Source organism: Ambystoma mexicanum, chromosome 11, assembly GCF_040938575.1.
Source record: "Ambystoma mexicanum isolate Mex_15411 chromosome 11, UKY_AmexF1_1, whole genome shotgun sequence".
Taxonomy (NCBI): Eukaryota; Metazoa; Chordata; class Amphibia; order Caudata; family Ambystomatidae; genus Ambystoma; species Ambystoma mexicanum.
The window spans coordinates 1,466,544,574-1,466,569,042 of record NC_090934.1 but is presented as its reverse complement, the minus strand read 5'-3'; the positions used below and the strand labels follow the sequence as shown (position 1 = coordinate 1,466,569,042).

At 47.9% G+C, this 24,469-nt stretch overlaps 1 protein-coding gene across 4 annotated transcripts in view; it reads left to right on the top strand.

Moving 5' to 3' along the window:
• Positions 1 to 17,454, top strand: part of CRTC3 (CREB regulated transcription coactivator 3) — a 537,535-nt gene extending 520,081 nt beyond the window's left edge. For all 4 annotated transcript variants that reach the window (XM_069625144.1, XM_069625143.1, XM_069625142.1 and 1 more), the window contains 2 exons: positions 10,925 to 11,129; positions 12,744 to 17,454. In XM_069625144.1, the coding sequence (XP_069481245.1) occupies positions 10,925 to 11,129; positions 12,744 to 12,952 (414 nt within the window). In that variant the 3' untranslated portion in view covers positions 12,953 to 17,454. The remainder of the gene's footprint in view (positions 1 to 10,924; positions 11,130 to 12,743) is intronic.
• The last annotated feature ends 7,015 nt before the right edge of the window (positions 17,455 to 24,469 follow it).

Here is a 24,469-nt window from a genome sequence, read left to right as displayed (position 1 = left end):
GAGTCTGCTTCCAGTAGCCTTGAAACTCCCTACTAAGGATGGGAGTGGAAGAGCAGCTAGTGTCTGCTTCCAGTAGCCCTTCAACTCCCTTCCAAGGATGGGAGTGGAAGAGCAGCTAGTGTCTGCTTCCAGTAGCCCTTCAACTCCCTTCCAAGGATGGGAGTGGAAGAGCAGCTAGTGTCTGCTTCCAGTAGCCTTGCAACTCCCTACCAAGGATGGGAGTGGAAGAGCAGCTAGTGTCTGCTTCCAGTAGCCTTGAAACTCCCTACTAAGGATTGGAGTGGAAGAGCAGCTAGAGTCTGCTTCCGGTAGCCCTTCAACTCCCTACCAAGGATGGTAGTTTGCGAGGTATGCCATCAGGTAATGCCATTTGCATCCTATAGGAAGGTGAGATCACCCCAACCCCGTGTCCTAATCCTAAATCGATAAGTCTGACCAGATGCCACGCCACTATGTGAAACTCCTGCGAGACAGATAGTGGCACAGCCGTGCATCCTCCCACTATAGTGATTGCCACCTGCTTGCATGCCGCAAGGTTTCAGATTCTTAAGAGCTGCATCTATTGTTAGCCCTACACACTCAATAGAATTGCTATGCAGGTCACCATAGTTAACTGACAGTTCATCAATGATTTTGTACCGTACAGGTACAGGCGTTTTGCTTTATCTCCTTGAGGGATGCAGTACAGATTAGTCTGACCTCTATGTATCGGCCACTAAATGCCATGTGCAAATGCCTGCCAGTGATGGTGTTCTCTGTATTTTTTAGCAATGACTAATTTCGACCTTCTTGACCAGTGCTCTACTCCTAGCTTACAGAAAGACCCAAAAACACCAAATTATTTTGCACGAAGGATAAAATTGACCGTGTTTGGCCATTACCATTTGTACAAAGCCGAAAATACCGAAAAAGTGGAGGGGTTGTCCCCGCTCCCCATGTTCGGTATTTTCACCTTTGGGGGCTGCCCGGGTGTCCCCCGCTTAATGGAAGCAGGGGACCCCAAAAAAAGCAAAAATTGAAAAAGGGACCCTGGGCTGTCGGATCCGACCTGCGTTAGAGGGACGGAACTGATGGTTCAGGGATATAGGAGAAGCGGCAGCCAGGAGAAAAGTAAGCAGAGGGGGGGTGGATGAATTAGAAAAAAATGTACTAACATACATATAATCTACAGTCTTTTCGGCCGCAAACTTTTCCACTTTGAACTAATCGCCCAAATTCCAAGCTTATGGCACCATTTTAAATGTTCTGCATGGTAGACATTCACCCTTCACACGAGGTCTAATTCTTAACATTGATATTTCATATCGATTGATTTTAATGCAGAGTCCCAAAGTGATAAAAAGTACCCACTGTGGGTAATCTCATATCCATAAATGTATATTTTGTGCCCAGTTCTGTACCCCCCCCATCCTCCCAAAATAATATGGTAGCAATGATGGTCCATGGAAGCACGCTGGGGGTAGCAATGATGATCCATGCAAGCACGCTGGGGGTAGCAATGATGATCCATGCAAGCACGCTGGGGGTAGCAATGATGATCCGTGCAAGCACGCTGGGGGTAGCAGTGATGATCCATGCAAGCACGCTTGGGGTAGCAATGATGATCCATGCATGATGAACCATGCTGGGGGTAGCAATGATGATCCATGCAAGCATGCTGGGGGTACCAAGGATGATCCATGCAAGCAAGCTGGGGGTAGCAATGATGATCCATGCAAGCATGCTGGGGGTACCAATGATGATCCATGCAAGCACGCTGGGGGTAGCAATGATGATCCGTGCAAGCAAGCTGGGGGGGTAGCAATGATGATCTATGCAAGCACGCTGGGGGTAGCAGTGATGATCCATGCAAGCACGCTTGGGGTAGCAATGATGATCCATGCATGATGATCCATGCAAGCACGCTGGGGGTAGCAATGATGATCCATGCAAGCACGCTGGGGGTAGCAATGATGATCCATGCAAGCACGCTGGGGGTAGCAATGATGATCCATGCAAGCACGCTGGGGGTAGCAATGATGATCCATGCAAGCACGCTGGGGGTCGAAATGATGATCCATGCAAGCACGCTGGGGGTAGCAATGATGATCCATGCAAGCACGCTGGGGGTCGAAATGATGATCCATGCAAGCACGCTGGGGGTAGCAATGATGATCCATGCAAGCACGCTGGGGGTCGAAATGATGATCCATGCAAGCAAGCTGTGGTCCAGTGGAGGCGGCAGACCAGGTTCTGCTATTTTAACAGTGACTTATCAAAATATATAAAGAAAAGGCCTTACTATCTCCATTTCTATGGGTTGTCCTTCCTAACAAAACAAACAAATGTGCTTGTTGTCAAGTCCAAAAGTAATCTCTGTCCTCCATCACAAAGCTAATCTGTTCTGTCTCTACCACTAAGGAAAAACAACTTAAAGTCCAGGAGAATGGCTCCCTTCTCCTCGATATGCTTCCCCAGGCTCAATAGACGATCTCCAAATAGTTATTGGCTATTTCTTGTACTAGCTGGTTTAGTTCATGAAGGGAGCTCTTCCACCAGGTTGGTGTCTCATCCTACTGTTTAACAAACTTCCTGTTGATGCTATTTCAGAGCTTTGCTCCTGTTGTTTTACAGTCTCTTTTGAGAGTTCGCCCCTCCTCTATTGCTCATGTCATATACTGGGACGAGTCAGAGTAGTCCCAGGTGTTCTTCACTCTTTGGTATGTTTGACCCTCTATTGGGACGAGTATGAGTTACTTCAGTTTACTCTTCAATATTCCATATCCTTGACAATGTACTAGGACAAGTATGTGTAGTCCATATGTACTCTTCACTCTTCCCGTGTTCCCTCACGGGTCTCCTGCTGTTCCCTTTACCTTGCTCTGTAAGGGTAAGCGTTGCTGGGTCCGTATACCAGGTAGGGACGACACTGTGAACCTGAACTTCCTTGGCGTTCACTCGATTGTTCCTCGTTTCTGCTTCTTTGGACTCGCACGCTGCCTAGGCTGCAGTGTAGCCGTATCAGCGCAGTTGAAGGACTGTACAGTCCACCCTCTTTGGGTCACGCCACCACTTCACCTTCCTTCCTTTTCTTGAGACAGACGTCCCTTGCACAGCTGAGCACCTTCGTCTTTCTGTGCCTCCATCCTCTTCCAGCAGGCTTGTTCTTCCCGATGCACGGGTTTCCACTCTTCTTCAGCTTCTCCGCCTAAGCTGATTTCAAACTCCTGGACTTGAAGGACTAGGGCTCTCTTTTCCTAGTCCTTCGCGTTTTATATTATTATTCAGCTGGGTCCACCACAGCGGATGCTCATAGTCCTTTCTCTCTCTCTCCCATAAGCAAGCGCTATTGCTCGAATGTTCTTCTTCGTCACAGTGTTTTCCACATGTCAAAACTTGGAGGTCTTTTTACAATAACAAACAGTGGCTTGTTTTGTTGGAGTACATGAAGCCCTGATGTTAACGTTGGTCCAGGAAAAAGAGCTGTAGGGAGTTAATTCACGAAAGCGGAGTCCCGATACCCAGTAGGGGAGTCTTACCCTGTGAGATCCCGCTTGCCTCCACCCCTAGGGGGAATGTCATGTAGCAGGCTCACCTCCCTAGCCTCACAGGGAAGATCTCCCCTCTGGGAGGAAGTGACGAGATCCTGTGATTTGTCACAAAGCCCTTTTTAAATCCTCATGTACGATAGTGTTACTGCAACTGGTTAGGCGTACTCTGTTATCCTATTATATTATTATTCCTTCTATATGTACCTCTAGTGGCGATCCGTCGCAAGCTGGGCTTACAGTCCCTACGTAGCAGGGTACAACGGAAACAGCTGACCCCGTTTCGTATGTTTTTGTGTTCATCGCCTACTTCTTTGTACTCAAATTGGGAATTGTCAATTGTACGAGATTTGGAATCCCTCTGTGAAATTAGAAATTATTAAATAGAACAGCTGTCCAGGAGGGATATATCATTAGAATTACCGATTGAGAACCCGGCAAAAGTAACATCGGATATAGAGCGAGGGGACTGGATTCAAACCAGGGAAGATCTGAGTAGACATACGCTTGTCTAGTAGTCACAAGAGGGTGGGTACCGTTGATCCTTAGTTGATAGAGTTTCCAGATAGAGCATGGAGACAGCATTTTATGCGATTTTGCTTTAATGTTCTCTTAATAAATTAGTAGTATGCATACAAGATGGTATTCCTCACAGGCCGACTTTTTGCAGATGGTGTAGGAATCTGCATTATAAAGAGAACATATACCCTTTAATTTTTAGCTGCCCTGCTCCGTTGACACTGCATGGCCACCATTTGGATAAATTTGTGAATAATTTAGCCTTCGTAGACTCAGAAAATCTGTGGAAGAGAATATTGCGGGGCACCTCAGTGACATTCTCCAGCATGGAGTCTGGCATGGATTCACATGCTCATTCCCTGTCATCAGGCTGGGAATACTCGGTAAAGAAAAAATCAGTATCAGTTTCCTTTCTGATCTGTCTTTCTTAGTAGTAACCAATCACTGGTCTCTGGGTCATACTGCCCCAAGTCAATGACTGCCCTCTCCCTAAGCCCCGCCTCTAGCAGCCACCCTCAGATTTTTACCGCACATTCAAGTGTTGGGAGTTTAATCTCTTATTTTCGATCAATCGAGCCTCAAGCTCCACCGTTTCTACTTCCGATCAACGGGGACCCGTTCCGGAATTTTCTACGCCCCTCAAGGGCGAAGTTTTCGTCGAGTTACGCTTCTTGGAGGATTCCAGAAGATCGGAGGCCTACCTCGTGGACATGGCCCAGGACAAGGGAAGCTCGACACCCGGATTCAAGCTGTTCAGGAACTGCCCTGGATGCGGATTACAGAATGTTTACAAGGAGGATGATAGTTCGAGATGTCTCTACTGCCTTCACGAAGACAAGACGCACGTGGAAAAGACGCACATGGAAAAGGGCCCAGCAGGTGAGAAGTAGTAGTCCGAGCAGTCTTCTAAGTCCTGTGAGGGCACCCTGGCGACGGGGCCCAACAGAAGGCAAAGCACTGCAAGTCAGCGGGCTTCGGGAGCGCCAAAGGGTCGGGCTCCTCGGCTGCCAGGCAGGGTGCACTTTCACCGACGCCATAAACCACGAGCCAACGCTCTGGCTCGGGGAAGAGAAAATCAGAGAACCCGGCTAAGCTTCTGGAGAGGCCCCGGTCGATCTCGAAGGGATCAGCCGAGGGGGAGCGAGGCGGTGACCCCTCCCCCAAGGTGAAGGCCTCAAACACGCCCAAGGTGGTGAAGGCCTTAATTCACCCGGTGAAGGCCTCTATTGAGTGAGTAATGGCGGCCCTGGCTAAGCCTGTGGAGGCTACCCCAGTGGAGGGGACCGCAGGGCCTAGAGTTTCCCTTCTGCCATGGAGGGAATGCTCTTTTCAGCCCATCGATAAGACCCCGTGAAGACCCCGGTGGAAAAAGAGGGGGGCGGTGGCCGTCACGGACAAGGATACAGCCTCTGAGGAGCTGGTTGAAGTCGTGAAGGGCCTCGAGGTTCGAGGAGGTCCAGTCCCACGGGGGGAACCCCGAGGAGGCAGACGAAGAGAGCGACGGTGGTGCCGACGAGACTCCCGTGGAGGAGCAACCATCGCGCCCGTCGCAGCCAGTGCCCGAGCCTCAGGACAACTCAGTGGCCATTTTGATGGCAATCCAAACCTCATGCACAGAGATAAGGACAAGATTGCCCCTCACCCCAACGGAAGACCCAGCAGAACCGGGCCCGTCAGGAAGCCCTCCAAACAAGCGGAGGAGAGTTCATCACCCCCCCCCCATCTTTGCAGCCCTCGCGGCCCGCTCAGCCTTCATCTCCTTCCCCTGATCCTAGGGATGACACAGGAACGGCCACGACGGGGACGGATGACGACGGTGGTGACGATGGGATGGGCCTTCCATCACCACCCCGTCAGGCCTCCCCGCCCGACGAAATTGGCTCCTTCCACACCATGATTGCCAGGGCATCTGAGCTTTTCAGCTCTGCGCTGAGAAACAGAAGAAGGAAGGTTTCCTCTATCAGCGGCGCAATGCCAAGAGGAAGACGGTCCTCGCGGTACCATTGATTGACGATATCTGGGAGGAGGGACTTGCTCTCCTGAAGAACCCGTCCACGACGCCTGCCAAGAGGGATCAGTACGAGAAGTAGTACCGGGTCCCCGATTCCGCCCCTTTGTGCCTTAGGGCACCGCCGACCCCATATTTGGTTGTCTCGGCGGCGGCCAAGAAGAAGGCGGCAGGGGCATCATCCTCAACTTAGACCTCCCCACCTGACGGCGAGGGAAAGAAGCTGGACGCCATGGGATGAGGAGTCATCTCGTCTGCGGCGACGAAAATTAAGGCGGCCAGCCCCCTAGCGATTGTGGCCCGCTACGACAGGGAGCTGTGGTACAAGATCGCTCCCCTGCTGGACTTCCTACCGGACGACAAGAGGTCGGAGGCCCTGGAGATCCTACAGGAAGGTGAGTTGGCATCGGACCACGCCATAACGGTGGCCACGGATATCGCTGACACCAGATTCCGCCAGTTGGACAATGGTGTTTGCCTTCTACGGCGGGGATGGCTCAAGGCAACTGATTTCCACCAGGACGTGCAAACCAGAGTTTTGGACATGCCCTTCGACGGGAACATCCTGTTTGGAAAAACAGTGTATGAGTCACTTCATGCCATCAAGACCGACACAGAGACTGCTCAGCCCTTGGGAGTGTTGCATCAACGACGGTCGCCCTTTCGGAATGCCTGAGGCAGACAGGGTGCCTCCAAGGGATCCAGCGGCGGCTCCTCGAAGTACCGCCAAGTGGCCTGCTCCTCACAGGAGGCCTACAGAGGACGCGGCAAATCAGGAGGATCTCGTTGTCGGCGGCAAGGCCGCCTCCAAGCAGGACTGAACCGGCCGTAGCATCGGGCCCCCACAAGAGCACCCCGGTGGGAGGCCGGCTGGCGAAGTTCGTCAGCGTGTGGGAGTCCATCTCCACCGACCATTGGGTGCCGGATGCCCTAGTCCACGGGCACATTCTCGAATTTCAAAGAAAGTGCCTCCGCATTCCTCCCGTGGCCAGGAAGGAAAATCACCTCCCTCAACTGCTTTAAGAAGTAAGGGCGGTGCTCAAGAAGGGTCCCATCAAGCTCGACCCGAAGAGGCTTCGGGGCTCCGGAGTATACTCAAGGTACTTCCTCGTCAGTAAAAAGACAGGCGGCTGGCGCCCCATCCTGGACCTGCGGCGGCTAAACAAATACATCAAGGCACAAAAGTTCAGGATGGTCCCCCTCCACCACGTGCTGGGACAGCTGGAGAAGGGCGACTTCTTATCGTCTCTGGACTTGGAGGATGCTTACTTCCACATCCCCATTCTAAAAGGACATCGAAGGTTTCTCAGATTCGTAGTCCAAGGGCGGCACTACCAATTCAAGGCCCTGCCATTCGGGCTGAAGTCGGCACCCAGGGTGTTTACCAAGTGCCTCGCACCAGTGGCGGCGCAGCTGTGCCTGCGGGGGATCCACATCTACCCCTACCTGGACGATTGGCTCATCCGTGCAAGGACAAGAGAACTCGCCGTCAAACACACAGCGGAGACCGTCCAACTTCTCACGGATCTGGGCTTCTCCATCAACTACTCGAAATCCCACCTGGTCCCGTCGCAGGTCGCACTGTTTCTGGGAGCCCAGCTCGATACAGTGGCGTGATTGGCATCGCCGTCGGAAGAGAGGACGAAGGCCATCTTGGGCAAGGTGCAGCACCTGCTGGCCACGGGTGTGGCCAGGGTGTGATCCATCAAGTCCCTACTCGGAATGATGTCCTCATGCATCTACCTGGTGCGCCTGTGCAGGCTACGGATGCGTCCTCTACAAGAGTTCCTCGACACCCGTTGGATACAAGCGACGGGCAGCTTCGAAGACAGGATCCCGCTCAACGAGGTTTTCCGCCAAGCGATTCGATGGTGGGGCACCCACGCGCATCTCGCGGCGGGCAAGGACTTTAGGACCCCGGTACATCAAGAGCTGGTGATGACAGATGCCTCCCTGGAGGGATGGGGAGCGCACACCGGAGATCTGCATGCGAGAGGCCTTTGGCTCCCAGAGGAGAGGTCACTCCACATCAACATCCTGGAACTCCGAGCAGTGTTCTGGGCCCTCAGGTTGTTTCTCCCATCCCTCAAGGGCAAGGTGGTGAGGATCTTCACCGACAACACCACCACGATCTTCTACATCCAGAAGCAGGGAGGCACCAGATCCCCAGCCCTGTCCCAGGAGGCCCAGGATCTGTGGCACTGGGCCGTCGCCCAGGGGATGTGTCTGGTGCCCTTCCATCTAGCAGGAACAAAGAACGTCATCGCCGACTCACTCAGCAGGGAGCTGCGCTCGTGCCACGAGTGAGACCTGCGTCGGGATCAAGTAGATCAACTTTTCCAACGATGGGGCAAACCCCAGATCGACCTGTTTGCGACAGGGACGAACAAGTGCCAGAGGTTCGCCAGCAGGTTTCCCCAGCCGAGGAGCACGGGCGATGCTTTCTCTTTCCCCTGGGACGGCCTGTTCCTGTATGCGTTCCCTCTGTTGCCGTTGCTGCTCCGACTCATCAACCAACTCAAGAGGTCCCGGTGCAGGATGATACTCGTTGCACTGGCGTGGCAGAGACAGATCTGGTTCCCGGACCTTCTGGACTTGTCGGCGTCCCCCCCCCCCCCAGTCAGACAGTCGACAGACGCAGATCTTCTCTCCAGAGAAGGAGGCGCCATCCTCCATCACGACCTATAGTCGCTGAACTTGCAGGCCTGGCTCCTGCAGCACTAGAGTTTGGAGGATATGATATCCCCGCGGACTGCAAGGAGGTGCTTGCAAAGGCCAGGGCGTCCTCAACTCTAAAGTGCTACGGACACAAGTGGAAGGGGTTCTCTGTCTGGTGCCGTGCACATAAGATTAACCCTCTGCGAATTAAGGCCCCTCAAGTGCTGCCGTACCTGCTATCGCTGGCCAAGGCGGGACTAGCTCACGCTTCCATCAAGATACATCTTGCAGCGATTTCCCGTTACACCAGAACTTAGGGACGGTCATCCCTGTGGTCTCATCGCCTGGTGAAGGAATTTATAAAGGGACTCTTCCGATCGTTCCCGCCATTGAAGGCCTGGTCAGCAATGTGGTGCTGACCAGGCTCATGGAGCCTCTGCATTCGGCACCGTTGAAATTTCTGTCGTGGAAAACAGCGTTCCTTGTGGCCATCACCTCTGCACAAGTAGGAGAGATCCAGCCCCTATCCTGCAAGCCTCCATACTTGACTTTCTACGAGACGAGGGTGGTGCTGAGGATGCACCCCTCCTTCATGCCCAAGGTGCCGTCGGACTTCAACCTCAACGAGCCCTTGGTGTTACCAGTTTTCTTCCCGTCGCCTTCGTCGCCAGCCGAGAGGACTTTGCACTTGCTGGATGTAGCTACAGCGCTGAAGTTCTACGTGGACCGCACAAAGAGTTTTCGGAAGACATCCCAGCTTTTTGTGAACTTTGGACCTGTGAATCAAGGGAAGGCCCCCTCGAAGGCTTCCGTTTCCAGATGGCTCTCCGGCTGCATCATGCTTTGTCATCGGTTGGCAAACCGACAGCTGCCCGGCCGTCCGAGAGCCCATTCGACCAGAGCGATCGCTGCTACTACGGCGTCCTTGTCTGGTGTGCCCCTGCTGGACATCTCCAGGGCTGCTACGTGGAGGTCGACTCACACCTTCACAAAATTCTACTGCGTCGACTGGGATTCCAAGGAGGAGTCCAGAGTCAGCCAAGCAGTGCTGCACAACCTGTCCACCTGAAGGTGGGCCTGGTGAGGAGGTAAGAGTTGCATAATGTTGAGTTCATGTAATACTTAATGTTGAGCCTTGCCACCTCCCGTGGTTGTGCATGTGTGTACTGCTTTGTATTCTTATATTCATGAGCATGTGAATCCATGCCAGACCCCATGCTGGAGAAGGAACAAGTTACTTCCTTGTAACTGTGGTTCTCCAGCATGGGTCTGGCATGGATTCACATGCAAACCCTCCCTCCTACCCCTCTGCGGCTCTTCACTTGGTCATACTGCCACTTTACGTGCTACCAAATTTGAGGATGGCTGCCAGGGGCGGGGCTTAGGGAGATGGCGGTCATTGGCTGGGGGCAGTATGACCCAGAGACCAGTGATTGGTTACTACTAAGAAAGACAGATCAGAAACTAAACTGATACTGATTTTTTCTTTACCGAGGATTCCCGGCCTGACGACGGGGAATATTCATGAGCATGTGAATCCATGCCAGACCCATGCTGGAGAACAACAGTTACAGGTAAGTAACTTGTTCCTTGTCCTTTGCAGTGTTAAGGTTTTTGATCTGTTTGTGGGGAAATGAGTCTTAGGAACTGTCACAGGTGGTAGGCACCGTATGTTTTTTATCAGATTGTGAAATGTAGTTGAGGTCTGATTCATATGTTGGTTATATGCATATGTTTTTAATGAAAGTTTTATTGGAAATGTTACTTATGTATTGCAGTTTCATTGTAAAGGTTTTTTTTTTAAAGCAACACAATTAATTAAATATATTATTATAATAATGTTTTCGTGTACCCACAATTATGCTCCGTTGTGAAGGCTTGCAAATCTGTATCGCGACAAGATTTGACCTTCTATAACTTTCCAGCTGTCCCCTTTTTGAGACTCTCGCTGTGTTTTGCCTTAACCAAGCCCACAAGCTTCAAATGTCTGACCATGAAAATTGCACAGTAATTCCATCTACTCTTCCTACAGTTTCCACCCGTTCGGATTGGAGAACCTTTTTGAAACATTGTTATTGTAAACTTATTTTTTAATTACTGCCGGGCCAGTTGTAAGAACCTAGAAAACATGCTTTTTCTATGCTGCTAGTCTAGCAAAAGCAACAGCCTGATGAAGTTGGAGGCCGTGGTAAGAGTGTTGTTCTCTCTACAGGATCAGTATGATGCGTTGGGGAACCCAAGCAGCTCCGTGCCAAGCAGTAGCGGGTTCTATGATCCAAACATGAACCTCCAGTATTCGCAAGTAGCCATGATGGGATTTGGAGGTAGTCAAGGGAATTTGCAGGACTCATTTCAACTCCGACCCAGCTTTCTGTATTCCAACTGTGGGGGAAGTGTTCCAAACATTATTCTTACAGGTACGTGTTCTTTGTAATATCCCTTTCCTTGAATACTGTTGAACTACCCTCTTGTAATCAATATAATTCCTGCATTCTACCCCAATTGTAAGATTTGCAGATAAATTCTAATATTGTTTGCTATACTAATATTTGGTTCAAACTCTGTATGCTGGTGTACATATTTCAAGATACTTTCTTGTTTACAATTTCTGTAAGATGCTAACAGCACAGCTGGTGTCACCTTGTGTAATAGAGGACCTTCTCTTCTTTAGCCTGATAGGTGGAAAGTCAGTTTCATGGTCCCCTCGTCGCATCACACGGTTTACCATTACGTTCTATGGGGGCAAAGATATTTATTCTGTCTTTTCATTTTGATTTGTACAATCAAGGTTTCACCTTTGGTAGTTTGATGTCAAGGATGTTTGGCACCTGTTGGGATTTTTCAATACATTATACTGAGTGCATCTAGATTATCCACATGCAAGTGTACTGGGATTGTGGAAACTGGGAGAGCACTGAGACACCGGGTGTATACCAAGATTGGGAAACCGGGAATTTTATGGGATTGTGGAAACTGCAAATATAGTGGGTTGTTCAAACTTGAGTATACTGGGATTGGACAAACTGAGATTGTATAAACTGGTTGCATTACGAGATTGTCAGACTGGGAGTGCACTGGGGTTGCCAAACTCGGAGTATAGTTGGTGTGCCAAACTAGAAATATATTAGGAGGGTCAAACTGGGAGTGTGTTGGGATTTCCAATTTGGCAGTCTTATGGTAGTCTATAGACAGTATGTATACTGGAACTGTGCAAAATGGGAACATTCTGGGTTTCCAAACAGGGAATTTCCTGAAATTGTCTTATTTAGAAAGGACTGGGATTGTGCAAATTAGGTATATGTTGGAGTTCACAAACAAGGAAGGGTATACAGACATTTTCTCTAACTGAGAATATGCTATACATGAGAGCGACATTTCGTACATCACCCTTTTTTGTTCTAGCCCAAAATGTTAGTTTCATTGACCGAGATCACCACTCTTATAGTGTCTCCTCGTTATTCAACAGAGGGTATTATGTCTGCACATGCAGACCCTGTCCACAATGCACATGTCCACCCTCTTGTCAGGCACATGAGCTCTCTGGTGCAGAGCATGGAGCATTGGTGGACTAGGTTAGACTGCTCTCATAGGAAAGAGAACAACTTCACAGGTGCTTTTAACTTGTAGTTCAGTCATCTAACGAGCTATAAAATAAAGCCTCCATTACAGTGAAACACTATGTGTTAAAAATGCATTTCTCAGAGTATTGACACTTCGGATACATGAGAGATTTAAAACCTTAGGCGCAGATTCTGGCAGGCTCTTTGTAGTCAGGGAGAACTGGTTGTGGCCTGAACATGTACACTTAACTACTTGATCCATGCAACGCGACCATAGCTCATAGGCGAGCTGACGAAAGAATTATAGGCATTATGTTCCCCCTGCAATGTAATTACTTTCACAAATAACGCTTTTCAAATGTATTCCAGTTTTAAGTGGTAATTGAGCTGAATAGTTCCTGTTTTATCAACCTTACCGTACCATATGTAATGTTTGAATAAATGCTCTTTCTCTTGGTTGGTTTTCCGTAGATGATTCGAATGCAAGTTTATCAAAAGACATCAGCAACGCACTGGCCGGAGTCTCGGAGATGGGTTTTGATTCTGAACATTCATTTCAACTAGACGATGAGCTAAAAATTGAACCCTTGAGTTTGGATGGACTCAGTATGCTGAGTGACCCTGACATGGTTTTACCTGACCCCTCAATAGAGGACACGTTTCGCTCAGACAGGCTGTGAACAAGCACCATGGAAAGGAGTTTCGGACATCAGGCTGCTGGCTGCGGCAATGCGAAGTGTGAGTCGCTTTGAACTCAAAAGCAGTACAGTGACGGAGCATGTTGGATAAAGGAAGCCAGTCTTTACCTGAACAAATCCATTTTTGTTCAGGTTCCCTGTGCTATAAGAATGAACATGATTACAAATTCCAGATATTCCGGTTATTATATCGGTACAGCTGGGTAACAAGAGGATCAACGTTTGATTTCTACTTACCAACCTTCGGCAAAGCAACTACATCGAACCAAACAAGTAATCCCTTCCGAGCACCCTCAGCCTGAAACATTTCGATCCGGATCGATAAATCTGAAATAGACATTTGCATTTCTCGTCATCCTACTGGACATTTGCCAGCGGGATTATGTTATTTGGCTGTTGAACACTGATGAGAATTTGAAAACTTTAAACTTTTAACAGTGTGATGGAGCCTTTTATGCAATGAATACCATTTCATATTTTATATAGATGAAAACCACTGACCTCACTGAAGGATTTAGATTATCCTTCTGGTTTGATGCATTTATAAGGGTTCAGCTATTCTCTGTAATCCTTACTAGGTATGATATTTTTCCTAAAATTAAATCCGATTAAAATCCAGTATTGGATATGTGCCTTACTAAGCCTAATTTCGTCCCTACTTTCGTAACTCAATGGTTTTTGGCATGCCAGTTTTCCAATATTAATATATGTAATCCAATATATTTTTTAATTCCATATTTTCGCGGTGAGCATTATTTTTTAGCCAACATCCCCCATGAATCTACAATCAATAATTTATCTTTGTTTGAGGTAACTGACAGGGACTTATTAAACATTTAAGCACCTCCTGGAATTCAAGTGCATAACATTTGCAAAGATTTGAGAATGGTCTATCTGAGATATTGTTGTGTAGAGCGGTGCGGCTGATCATGTAGTTTGGTTGGATTGTGGTGGAAAACATTTGGTATACAAAAACCTGCTGTAAAAAATCACACGTTATAAAGGTTGCTCTGTTATTTCGAGGAGTATGAGCATTCTCTGTGTTACTGTCTGCAGTACATATAGACTGATAGACTGTTTTTATGTCAAATCATGTTGGAGGAAATTTGTAACCTGGAGTAACTAGTGAAGTGGTGATAGCTGATCTTAAACTGCATAGATTGTGGTAGCTTGTGCATATGTTAAGACAAATCACTCCAGAGGGAAACCTGTTTAATGGAAAATATGTTCATACAACAGTTTGGTCAATGTATTTTTTTAAATCATCAAATTTGCAATATCCCACCCACAGCCAACAACGTTTTTGCTAATTTCCACTGTAAATGATACCTGGAGAACAAACAAAAACCAGTTGTTTCTCATCTTTTTTCAATGTTGCTACATTTTCTAAAAAACAAAGTTAGAATGCTTTGCCCATTTTCACAATGCCGTTTGTTGACTATAAACTACACCGCCCCTGTACCTGCATTGGCAGGACCTCCTTATTGCCAGAGTATCCACATTGAACACAGTCATTCTAATGATTTGGTTGTTTCTCTGTGTAAACCACAGGTCAAAGTAAGAATTATTATTGGATCTTAGAGCAGCATATCTTTTATACCTTTCTGGCATCTTAAGTGTGCGATAGTGCAGCACTTTGGCTCTAGTACGTAGCATCCTTCAATATTACCCAATTTTCATTCCACATTGCTTGCGGTCACTGAGCCCAAAGGCCACCAAAATATTTTGTAATTTGAACCCGTTTCTGTTGTGTGCCCTTATCAAGTCATGACATTTGTGTAATGCAGTCCCTCTAGGATGCCACGCTAATGTGCCGTCTAACAACGGGAATTGATTCTTACTTTGATCAGTGAAAAGCCTATTCTGATGTCATTTCTTAGTGCCTTTAATTCTGAAAGAGGAGGATTTTACTACTTGCATTGAATCTTGGCAATTCCTATTGCACGGGTTCCTTATACGGGTGAGAATATTCAGGGAGCAGATTACGTGCAAGGGTGGGAGCAGATTGTGTATTAGGATGGTAATCTTCTGTCCTATGGATGCATCTCGTCATAACTAGTTAGCTTTATTAAGGAAAGTGTTGGCTCCAGACGTTGGTTCTAGTCACACACGTGCATGTGACACCCTTCTTCACAGCTAGAAGCGTGCCCAGCCTCCATTAACCTTTCAACACTGTAATGACAGTAAGGTTTATAACAATCCAAGTAGGATCTTATGCAAACACAAACCTGACTTACTAGTCCTAATAACTCTGGCCTTTATGTTCCGATTCCATTGCTTCAAACCAGTGTCAGCAATTTAGAATGTACTTTTTTGTTACAAATTGTTAATTGCCCTTAGTTTCACGGTCTAAGAGAGTTTGGAAATATGCTTTGCCTTGCAGTGGCTTGTTTCCAGAATCAGTGAGCTTTATATTTCAAGTTTATAGCAGCGCTCTTTCTCTAGTTTTTCCCACCAAACTTTTGACTTGGTTGTATTAGCTTTAGGATCTGGCAAGCTCTAAGGACGTGGAACTAGACAAGTTATTGCTGTCTTCCATTTTGAGAGAACCGCATTAGCTAATAGGTTGTCTTTGCAATTTGTGATTCAACATGTCCATGATAACTGAAACCAAGACGGATCCAAAAATATATACTGTGATGGATGGATGACATTGGTTTTAATTCAATGATCCCCAAGAACCACCCGTCCTGCCAAATTCTGCCTTGAGTCTTATTAGCTAATTTTCAAAGAAACAAGTTCTTACATCTTGAACTCCATTCTGGTTTTCGACAGCCATTTTATAATGGGGGCCACATCACTCTAAGAGTCTTAGATTTCACAATTGTGTTTGGTCTCCTACTCGTGATCTGATATTGAAATACATTTCTAAGTAATCAAGGAAAATGCACAGTCTTTACATAAAATGCAATTTCTGAGTTGCGCTCACAAGGAAGCGCATAACGCATCTAGCACGATAACAAGAATAAAGTCCTGCACTTTTTTAAAACCTATTTTATCATTTCATCATTGGACACACTTTCTAGCACAGCTTTCGATTGCAACATTGTCTTCTGGCTGACACACTGTGATGTTACAGACCTTATTGAAGTCTGCTTCCCTGCACAATGTGCTAATATGCAGATCCCTTCTAATATCCAAATGATCAATCATCAATTTGATATTCAATTTAAAATCAGCTTGTTTCAGTAGGTGATAATTAGCACAGTGTACCGCATCGGTTTACCTTTCGCACTACCAAATTTTACTGTCGTGGTGGTTGCTTATCAGAGTAAGGCACATTTTTAAGATCGTTGTAACTATTGTAAAATGTATTTTCAGTGAAAAGCAAGACAGTAGGTTCTGAACAATCTAATTTATGATTAATGTCATTATCCTTATAAAGCCAGGTTGGAGACTGAGTATATTGTCCCCCTTTATCTAAAAACTGCAATTTGTCGATTAGCAATTTCATGCAAATAGTAGTTTGTGTTTAAGATTCTGTTGGTTGAGTGTTCGCAATTGGCATGTACATTAGCATGCATTGACTATATTTTGCAACTCTTGTTTATTGGGTAGATGTTTACAGCCAGGATAGTAGGCCCTAAATTACAGGTAAATGTGGAGCAAAGGATCCACTCTGAAGTCTAAAGTGAACATTTAATGTTGTACACCAGCAAAATGCAAAAACGTGTTGCTCTTGTGTATTATAGTGGCATTGTACTTTTAACACAAACCAGTCTGCCTTTTTACAGATGTGAAAAGAAATATTCAGTTTATTGCCACAAAATGTGGTACTCTACTTTAACCCCTGAATTATCTCTGTAACAAGATTAAAATAAACACTTTTCCTTTTACCAAAATTCTAAAACGATGTTTTTGGCTCAAACTGATTGTTCCATTTGCCAGCCAAAAACATCAGACATTTGATTAAAAAAAGAGATTTATGCTCTAATTGACTAAAGTTTTATTTTTGTTAACTGTTCACTGTATTTTTTTTGTTGTAAATGAAACAGTTTTTATCTGCGGAAACATTTGTATCGACTTTTTTTTCTCCCAATAAGCTGATTTATGATCGACAGCTTTTGTGTTCTAAAATGTAGTCCCTAATATAACAACCTAATTTACTGCCACAGACATTATTTGGTGTAATTTAAAGTAAATATTTAGTGTGTCAAAGCTGCTTTATTTCACTGTTGCCTTACTGTACCAGATAGCACCATGCAATTGTTACATGTTTTTAATCTTAAAGTTTTATGCTATAATTTATGCAGAGGTGGTGCCATGTATATCCGATAGACTTTATTATTTCACCATAATGGCTTCAATATTTTTTTGTATAGTGAAACTAAATCCATGTGCGTTTCTTTAAATGTCAGTGTATGTTGTTTTGAATGTACAGTTGTATTTAAGCAGTCCATGAAACTAGTTTCCTTTTTTATGCATCATTTTACATCTTTCATAATTAAAATGCAGCAGAATAAAATTCTATATCTGCATCAAGAGCTTTTTTGGTGTGGTTTCAAGGTTTTTGGGATCTGTGAGGTTTTCTCGACGACTTCTTTTGGCCAAATTACATTTCACCAAATTTAATTTTTGTCTTTTGTCCATTGTAGTACCGCAAAATGCTGGGGGAGACCCCCTGGCCCCCACCCCCTGAACCCCACTTATCTGTTTCCCTTTCTGCATAACTAACCCAAACCCACCATGTCTTTTTTGTGGTAAAACAATGGTTAAAACGCGACAAAATATAATTCTGCCAAATAGTTGATAGAAAAAAAGTCATGAATCCCACATTTTTGTGGGGCATACTTTATTTAACGGGATTAAAAATGGGTTCTCTTCAACTGACGACATTTGAATAAAGTGCACTACGGTCCTCATTATAAGTGTGTCAGTAAATTGATGGTAAATCTGGCGATTTACCACAAGCTCATTTACAGTTAATGCCACTCAGACATTTCCACAGGATTGCTAGTGGTGGTGTGGCAGTGTAAATCTCCATTTTTGGAACCATATATTAATGCATCGTAAATCCACCAATTTGTTTGAGGTCAAGTTGGAGGTTTCACTTATAACAATTTGCTGGAGGTGAATCCTTCACTTTACCGCCTAACTCTGAATTTGGGGAATGTGGCTAAAGAAGTGGTAATTTCCATTACTGACAAAAAAGGGGTGGCACGGAACTAACCCACTTTTTTAACACACCACCAAACTTGTAATAAGGCAATGGCACAACAGATTTGGACCACCTTCAGGTATTTTGGTATTCTGACAGCGGGACATTCCTTATTTTTACTCGCATTATTTTGTACATAGTACATTGCAATTGTAACTTTTAAATTCCTACTGAAGTTTCTTTTAAGGATATAGTAAAATAATCAATGCAAAAACCTCAATATAGGCTTATACTACATGCTATAGATAGCAACTATTTTAACTTGTAAGTAGAAGGGTACCACTGGCTTACCTGTAATTACCCCCAATCTCCACTTGTTCAGTAAATATTTGCCTTAACCTTGTGCTAGCTGGTGTTGGGGGTCAACAGCAAGACATGCAGAGACACATGTGCAGGTGATACATTTGCCTCTTAATTTTGCTGCATACCAATAAAGCAACCCCTGCATAGTTTGCCAGCAGTGCTTTATTTTTATTTTTTTGTTGCAATCGTTAACCAAGCTCCCATGTAGCGTGGTCTTTACATTTTTGAGACACTGTAGTGGTGATGGTTTAACAGCAGGTATAACAGCCTTTCCTGCTCGGAGGAAAGCAAGACCTGAGCCACAGGATGTAGATCATTTGGAGGAGAAATAAAGGAATTTTTTGTATGGTTCTTAGCAAGTCCATCATCAAGCAACAACATTATCGACCTGGTCTTCAAGCGATTATTTACTTTGGTTATTTCATATAGCACTGATCTAGTGAATATGGACAATGAAGAGCCTCCCAGAGAACCTTTATTGGGACCAGAGTATCTCCAACATTAGGTGCTGCGCATAGAGCAATATCGCGTGTCGGTGCCAGTTGAACCTGGATTACAAAAACAATGATGGGTATTTATGTGGGTTAGGAACATGTAACTAGGCTATTAGATGGTAGCACAGTTGCTATGTTTCGAGGGGATTGGGTCCTCCGACGTATTCCATATCTATGACAGTAATCACCACAGCTGTGCTGCTTCGGAAAATCTTTCGGCGTCTACGTCCATGATGTTTATACGCCGTCCTCGAGGGCCTCCGTCGAGCCGATGTCACCGGATGTTATAAGTAGGATGCAGGACGCCTGTAGCCTTGGTTGCGTTTTTTCTGCGAACGTGTTCGCTTCGGAGATCTCGGCGCGCCTCCATTCTACTGAATCCTGTTCTTTCGGTTCTTCGAACCTGTTTCTTCATTTCTACTTGTAAGCATGATGTCTTAGGCTTCTTCCACCCCGTGGTCCGGGTTTAAGAAGTGTCAGGTGTGCGGGTCCAAGATGTCGCTAACGGAATACGCACAACCCTTGCCTCTGGTGCCTCGGCGAGGACCATGATACGGATGACTGTGTCAACTGTCAATCGCTCACATCGAAGGCCTTGCGGGAGCGTAAGAAGAAGCGGTTGGTCGGTAAGGTGGCCAAGCCCCGGAAGTTGCGTTCCACTGGTCTTTCGACGGACGATTCAAGGGGGACACTCCACATCGTCGTCGTGAGTCCGGGGGTTCTCGGTCTGGGAGTCGGTCCCGCCATTCCTCTGCCTCGTCGAGGCACTCCAGGAAGCGCCATCACAGGTCGCCTTCCCTGTCCTCTTCTGAGGACACTGCCCGTCGGCGGGTTGCTTGTCCCAACAAGCATTCCACTCCTGAGGAATGGGATTCCTTCGGAAAGGAGAAGTTGGCGATTTTTCAATCGCAGGGCTCCGGTCCGTCCGCGCTGTCTGAGGACGCCGGTCGGGGCTGTGCTAGAGACACCGCTCATCTGCCTTCGGGCTCGAGCAGTCGTTGTGACCACTGGGCGCTTTCGAGGTCCCGGTCGGACAAGGATGGTCGCTCTAGACATGCCCGTTACAGGTCCCGGTCCTTGACGCCCTCGAGACCGTGAGAACCTGTGCAGTCTTCGAGGAAAACTTCGGCGGCGCCGAGGTCATCGACGGACTCTCTCGAGGCCCCGCCTCCGAGGAAGTCGTTGACGCCATTGGCGCCCAGGCTGTCGAGAGACATGCTCGTTGCTCCGCTCTCGAAGCCGGAGTCGAAGCTGTCGGCGCCGCGCTCGACGTCGACGCCGATTCCATCGACGCCTTTCGAGGCGGCTTTGTCAGGGATGCCTTGTGGTACGGGGGAACCCCCCAGAAAGGCTCTGGCTAAGGCAAAACATGTCTTTGTTCCTTTTTAGTTCCCTCTTTCCAGCCTCTGGATTATATTTCTGAGGTGGATGAGAGGTCTGAGGAAGGTGAGGTTCCTGCTGGGGTTCCTGATGACATTGTTTCTGGTCATAGTCAACTTGAGGACCTGCGTCAGTCGCTGCACGATGCCAGTGGTCTAGACACCTCTCCGGAGGTGGAGTTTGGTAGGCCGGAGCCTGGCACGCATGCCGACTCCTCATACCGCCATCTCATGTCGAGGGTCACGGATTACCTGGGGTGGTCTGCTCCCCCACCCCCCTGGGGATTTTCAGCAGGATGACCTGACTGATATCCTGGACCAAGGTCCTCCAACTGACCCGGTGCTGCCATTCCATATGGCCTTGCAGAGAAGGGTGGCTGCGGCTTGGACTTCTCCGGAGAGTCTCCCGGAAGTGAGCAAGTCCTTGCCGAAGAAATATCGCCCAGCCAGTGGTGACCCCTGCTACTTGACCACGCACCCTACTCCAGAGAGTTTGGTGGTGCCGGCGGTTATGGCCCCAGCAAAGCAGGCGTCCTACCCTACCATCCCTCCTGACAGGGACGACAAACGTTTTTGACGGCTGGGCGAAGGAGGTATTTTCTTCTGGGGGTATGGCGCTTCAGGTAGCCAACTCGGTTTGTGCCTTGTCTCGTTTCACGCACACTCTGTGGAACTGTATTTCCTTAGCAGCTGATCATATTCCCGAAGCGGAGGAAAGGGATGGCTTCCTTGCTATTGTGCAGGATGCCATGTGTGAATCCGTTCAGTCAGGTCTGGACATGGTTGATTGCGTCAGCTGGTCCATGGCGGCGAGCACCGTAATACGCAGGTTTGCGTGGTTGCAGAAGTCTGGTTTTGCTCCTGATGTGCAAGCCCGGCTTCTCAACATGCCCTTTGATGGTGAACATCTTTTTGGCAGCAAGGCTGACTAGAGTCTTGAGAGGTTGCAGACCTCCAAAGCTGCAGCGAAGTCATTGGGCGCTGCAGTTCGCCAGCCTCTGCCTTTTCCTCCTGGGGACAGCAATGCAGAGGAGGTTCCATTCGATATTACTCGTCCTTTAGTAAATCGAGAGGAGCTGCAAGTCAAAGGGGCAGCCGTAGGAGTGCCAAAGGTGGAAAACAAGGTACTCGAGGTGCCAAGGCCGTGCAAGCAGTTGCCTCTTTGCCCTCAGGCACTGCCGCTTCAGCTCAGTCATGAGGCCCATGCTTCTCTAGTTGGGGGAAGGCTGGCGCAGCATCTTGTAGAATGGTGTGCCATTACTTCAGATGTGTGGGTTCTGGAGATCATTGCCCACGGCTACTGTCTTCCTTTCCGGCCGAGGCCTCACGACAATCCACCAGGGAATCTCTCTTTGAAGAGTCTGGATCCGCTCCTTGTGCAGGAAATTCAATCCCTGCTGGGGAAAGGCGCCATAGAACGGGTGCCTGGAGCGGAACAAGGGATAGTATTCCCCTTATTTTTATTTCAAAGAAAGACGGGGTTTGAGACCCATCATGGACTTGCGCGGGTTGAACAAGCTCCTCAGAAAGGACAAGTTCAAGATGGTTACTCTTTCTCGAGTCCTCCGGGCCCTTCAACTTCAGGACTGGTTGGTGTCTCTCGACCTCAAGGACGCTTATTTTCATGTGCCGATCCATCCCAAGCACAAGAAGTACCCGAGGTTCGCGGTTGGCGACTCGCACTTTCAGGTTCGGGTCCTGCCGTTCGAATTGACCTCCGCCCCGAGGGTTTTCCTCAAGCTCATGGTGGTGGTGGCAGCGTATCTCAGGATTCATGTCCACCCCTACCTGGACGATTGGTTGATCAGGGCACGCTCTCCCGAGCAAGTCCTGGATCATCTGTCTGTCACCTGCCACTCCCTTCACAAGCTGGGCTTCTCCTTCAACTTGAAGAAGTCCCACTTGACGCCAACACAGCGGCTCCAGTACATCGGAGCAGTGCTCGACACGTCCCTGGGGCAGTGTTTTCCTCCCCAGGTGAGGGCTCAACACATTCAGCAGATGGTGCACAAGTTTCAGCATGCCCAGAGTCTCCCAGCGTTCGAGTTCTTGAGTTTGCTCGGCTTCATGGCATCCTGCATTCTTCTGGTGCCAGAGATCAGGTTGCGGGTGAGATCTTTGCAATGGGCTCTCAAGCTCCAGTGGTCACAGTCCTCCAGCAGGATGTCGGGCCCCGTTTAGGTGCTGCCCTCGGTCGCCCAGGACCTTCTGGGGTGGGCCGTCGAAGGCAATCTGATGAGGGGGGCTCCGTTTTGGCTACCCTGGCCAGAGGTGACGATCGTGAGGGACGGGTCCCTCACGGGATGGGGAGCCCATGCCAACGAGCTGACAGTCAGCGGTCAGACTCCATATCAATCTGTTGGAGCTGAGGGCCGTCGGGCTTGCCCCGAAGGCTTTTCTGCCGACTGTGCCAGGAAAGTATGTCCTGATTCTGACGGACAACACAGTGGCTATGCACTACCTCAACAAAAAGGGGGGGCAGGGTCACTTCCTCTGTGCAGAGAGGTGATGCAGCTCTGGTTCTGGACCAACCAGCAGGAAATTTCGATCTCGGCAGTTCATCTGGCCGGAGACGAAAGCGAGACGGCGGACGCTCTGAGCAGGCAGAGCCCGATCTCTCACGAGTGGGAGTTGGCTCAGGAGATTCTCCTAGAGATCTTTGCCCTTCGGGGGACCCCTCAAGTGGATCTCTTCGCCTCCAGTGTCAACCAGAAGGGCGAAAGGTTCTGCTTGCTGGCATTTCCTCCAAGAGGAGCCTTGGGAGACGCGTTCATAGTGGATTGGTCCTTGCCACTGCTGTACGTGTTTCCTCCAGTCCCCGTCATCCCGCAAGTGCTGCGGAGGCTACAGAGGTTCGGTTCCCGGATGATCCTCATTGCTCCGGCATGGGCCCAGAGGACGTGGAACCCAGACCTTCTCGACTTGTCCATCTGCTCTCCATGTCATCTTCCCTACCGAGACGATCTGCTCTCACGGGAGGGGGGTCAGGTTCTCCATCCAGAGGTCATATCCCTCAACCTTCACGCTTGGCTTCTAAAAGGTTGAGGTATAAGGATTGGAACCTCCCTGAAGACGTGATGGAGGCGTTGCTTTCGGCCAGACGGCCGGCAACAAAGTCCTTTTACCGTTGCCGTTGGAGTAAGTTCAGCGACTGATGCAGGGTTCAGAATGTGGATCCTTTTTCATGTGACATTCCTGTGGTTCTGTCTTTTTTGCTTTCTTTAGCCCACAGGGGCTTGCAAGTGGGTACTGTTAAAGGTTACCTGGTGGCACTGTCCATATTTAAGTGCTCGTCGGAGGAGTGTTCTTATTTTAAAATTCCTTTAATTTCTCAGTTTCTGAAAGGGCTCACTAATGTGTTCCCTCCGTCACCTTTCCAGGTGCCCGGTTGGGATTTGAACCTTGTTCTCGAGTTTCTAATGGGTGCTCTATTTGAGCCTTTACATTCTTGTCCTTTGAGACTGTTAACCCTTAAAACTGTATTTTTAGTTGCAGTCACTTCCGCTCGCAGAGTGAGTGATTTACAGGCACTTTCAGTTAAGCCACCCTTCACTGTGTTCCATAAGGACAGGGTTGTCCTTCGAGTTCGTCCTTCCTTTCTTCCGAAGGTGGTGTCGGAATTTCATTTAAGCCAGAAGGTTATTCTTCCGGCATTTTATCCTCCACATTCTGGTAAGGAAGAGGGGAGGCTCCATAGGCTGGATCCTAGGAGAGCTTTAAGTTTCTACATTTCACGCATATCCCGGGTCATAGTGGACGATCAGCTCTTTATAGGTTAATGCTGGAAGGTGTTTGGGACAAGCTGTGACTAAGCAGACTTTGTCTAGATGGATTATCTTGGCAATTTCTGAGTATTACCGCCTGGCGGGTAAGGACCCTCCGGTAGGTTTACGGGCCCATTCAACTAAGGGTATGGCTGCCTCTACTGCTCTGCAGAGGGGTGTTCCTATTCGTAACATCTGTGAAGCAGCCACTTGGGCTTCGGTTCATACTTTTGTACGTCACTACTCCATAGATTCTTCCCATGGGCAGGATCTGGCCTTTGGCAAGGCGGTCCTTTACTCTTCAATTTGATTGGACATTCTAAATTTGTATATTCTAAATTCTTTTCCCACCTCCTTACGTTGGTACTGCTTTGGGAGTCTGTCACAAATATGGAATACGT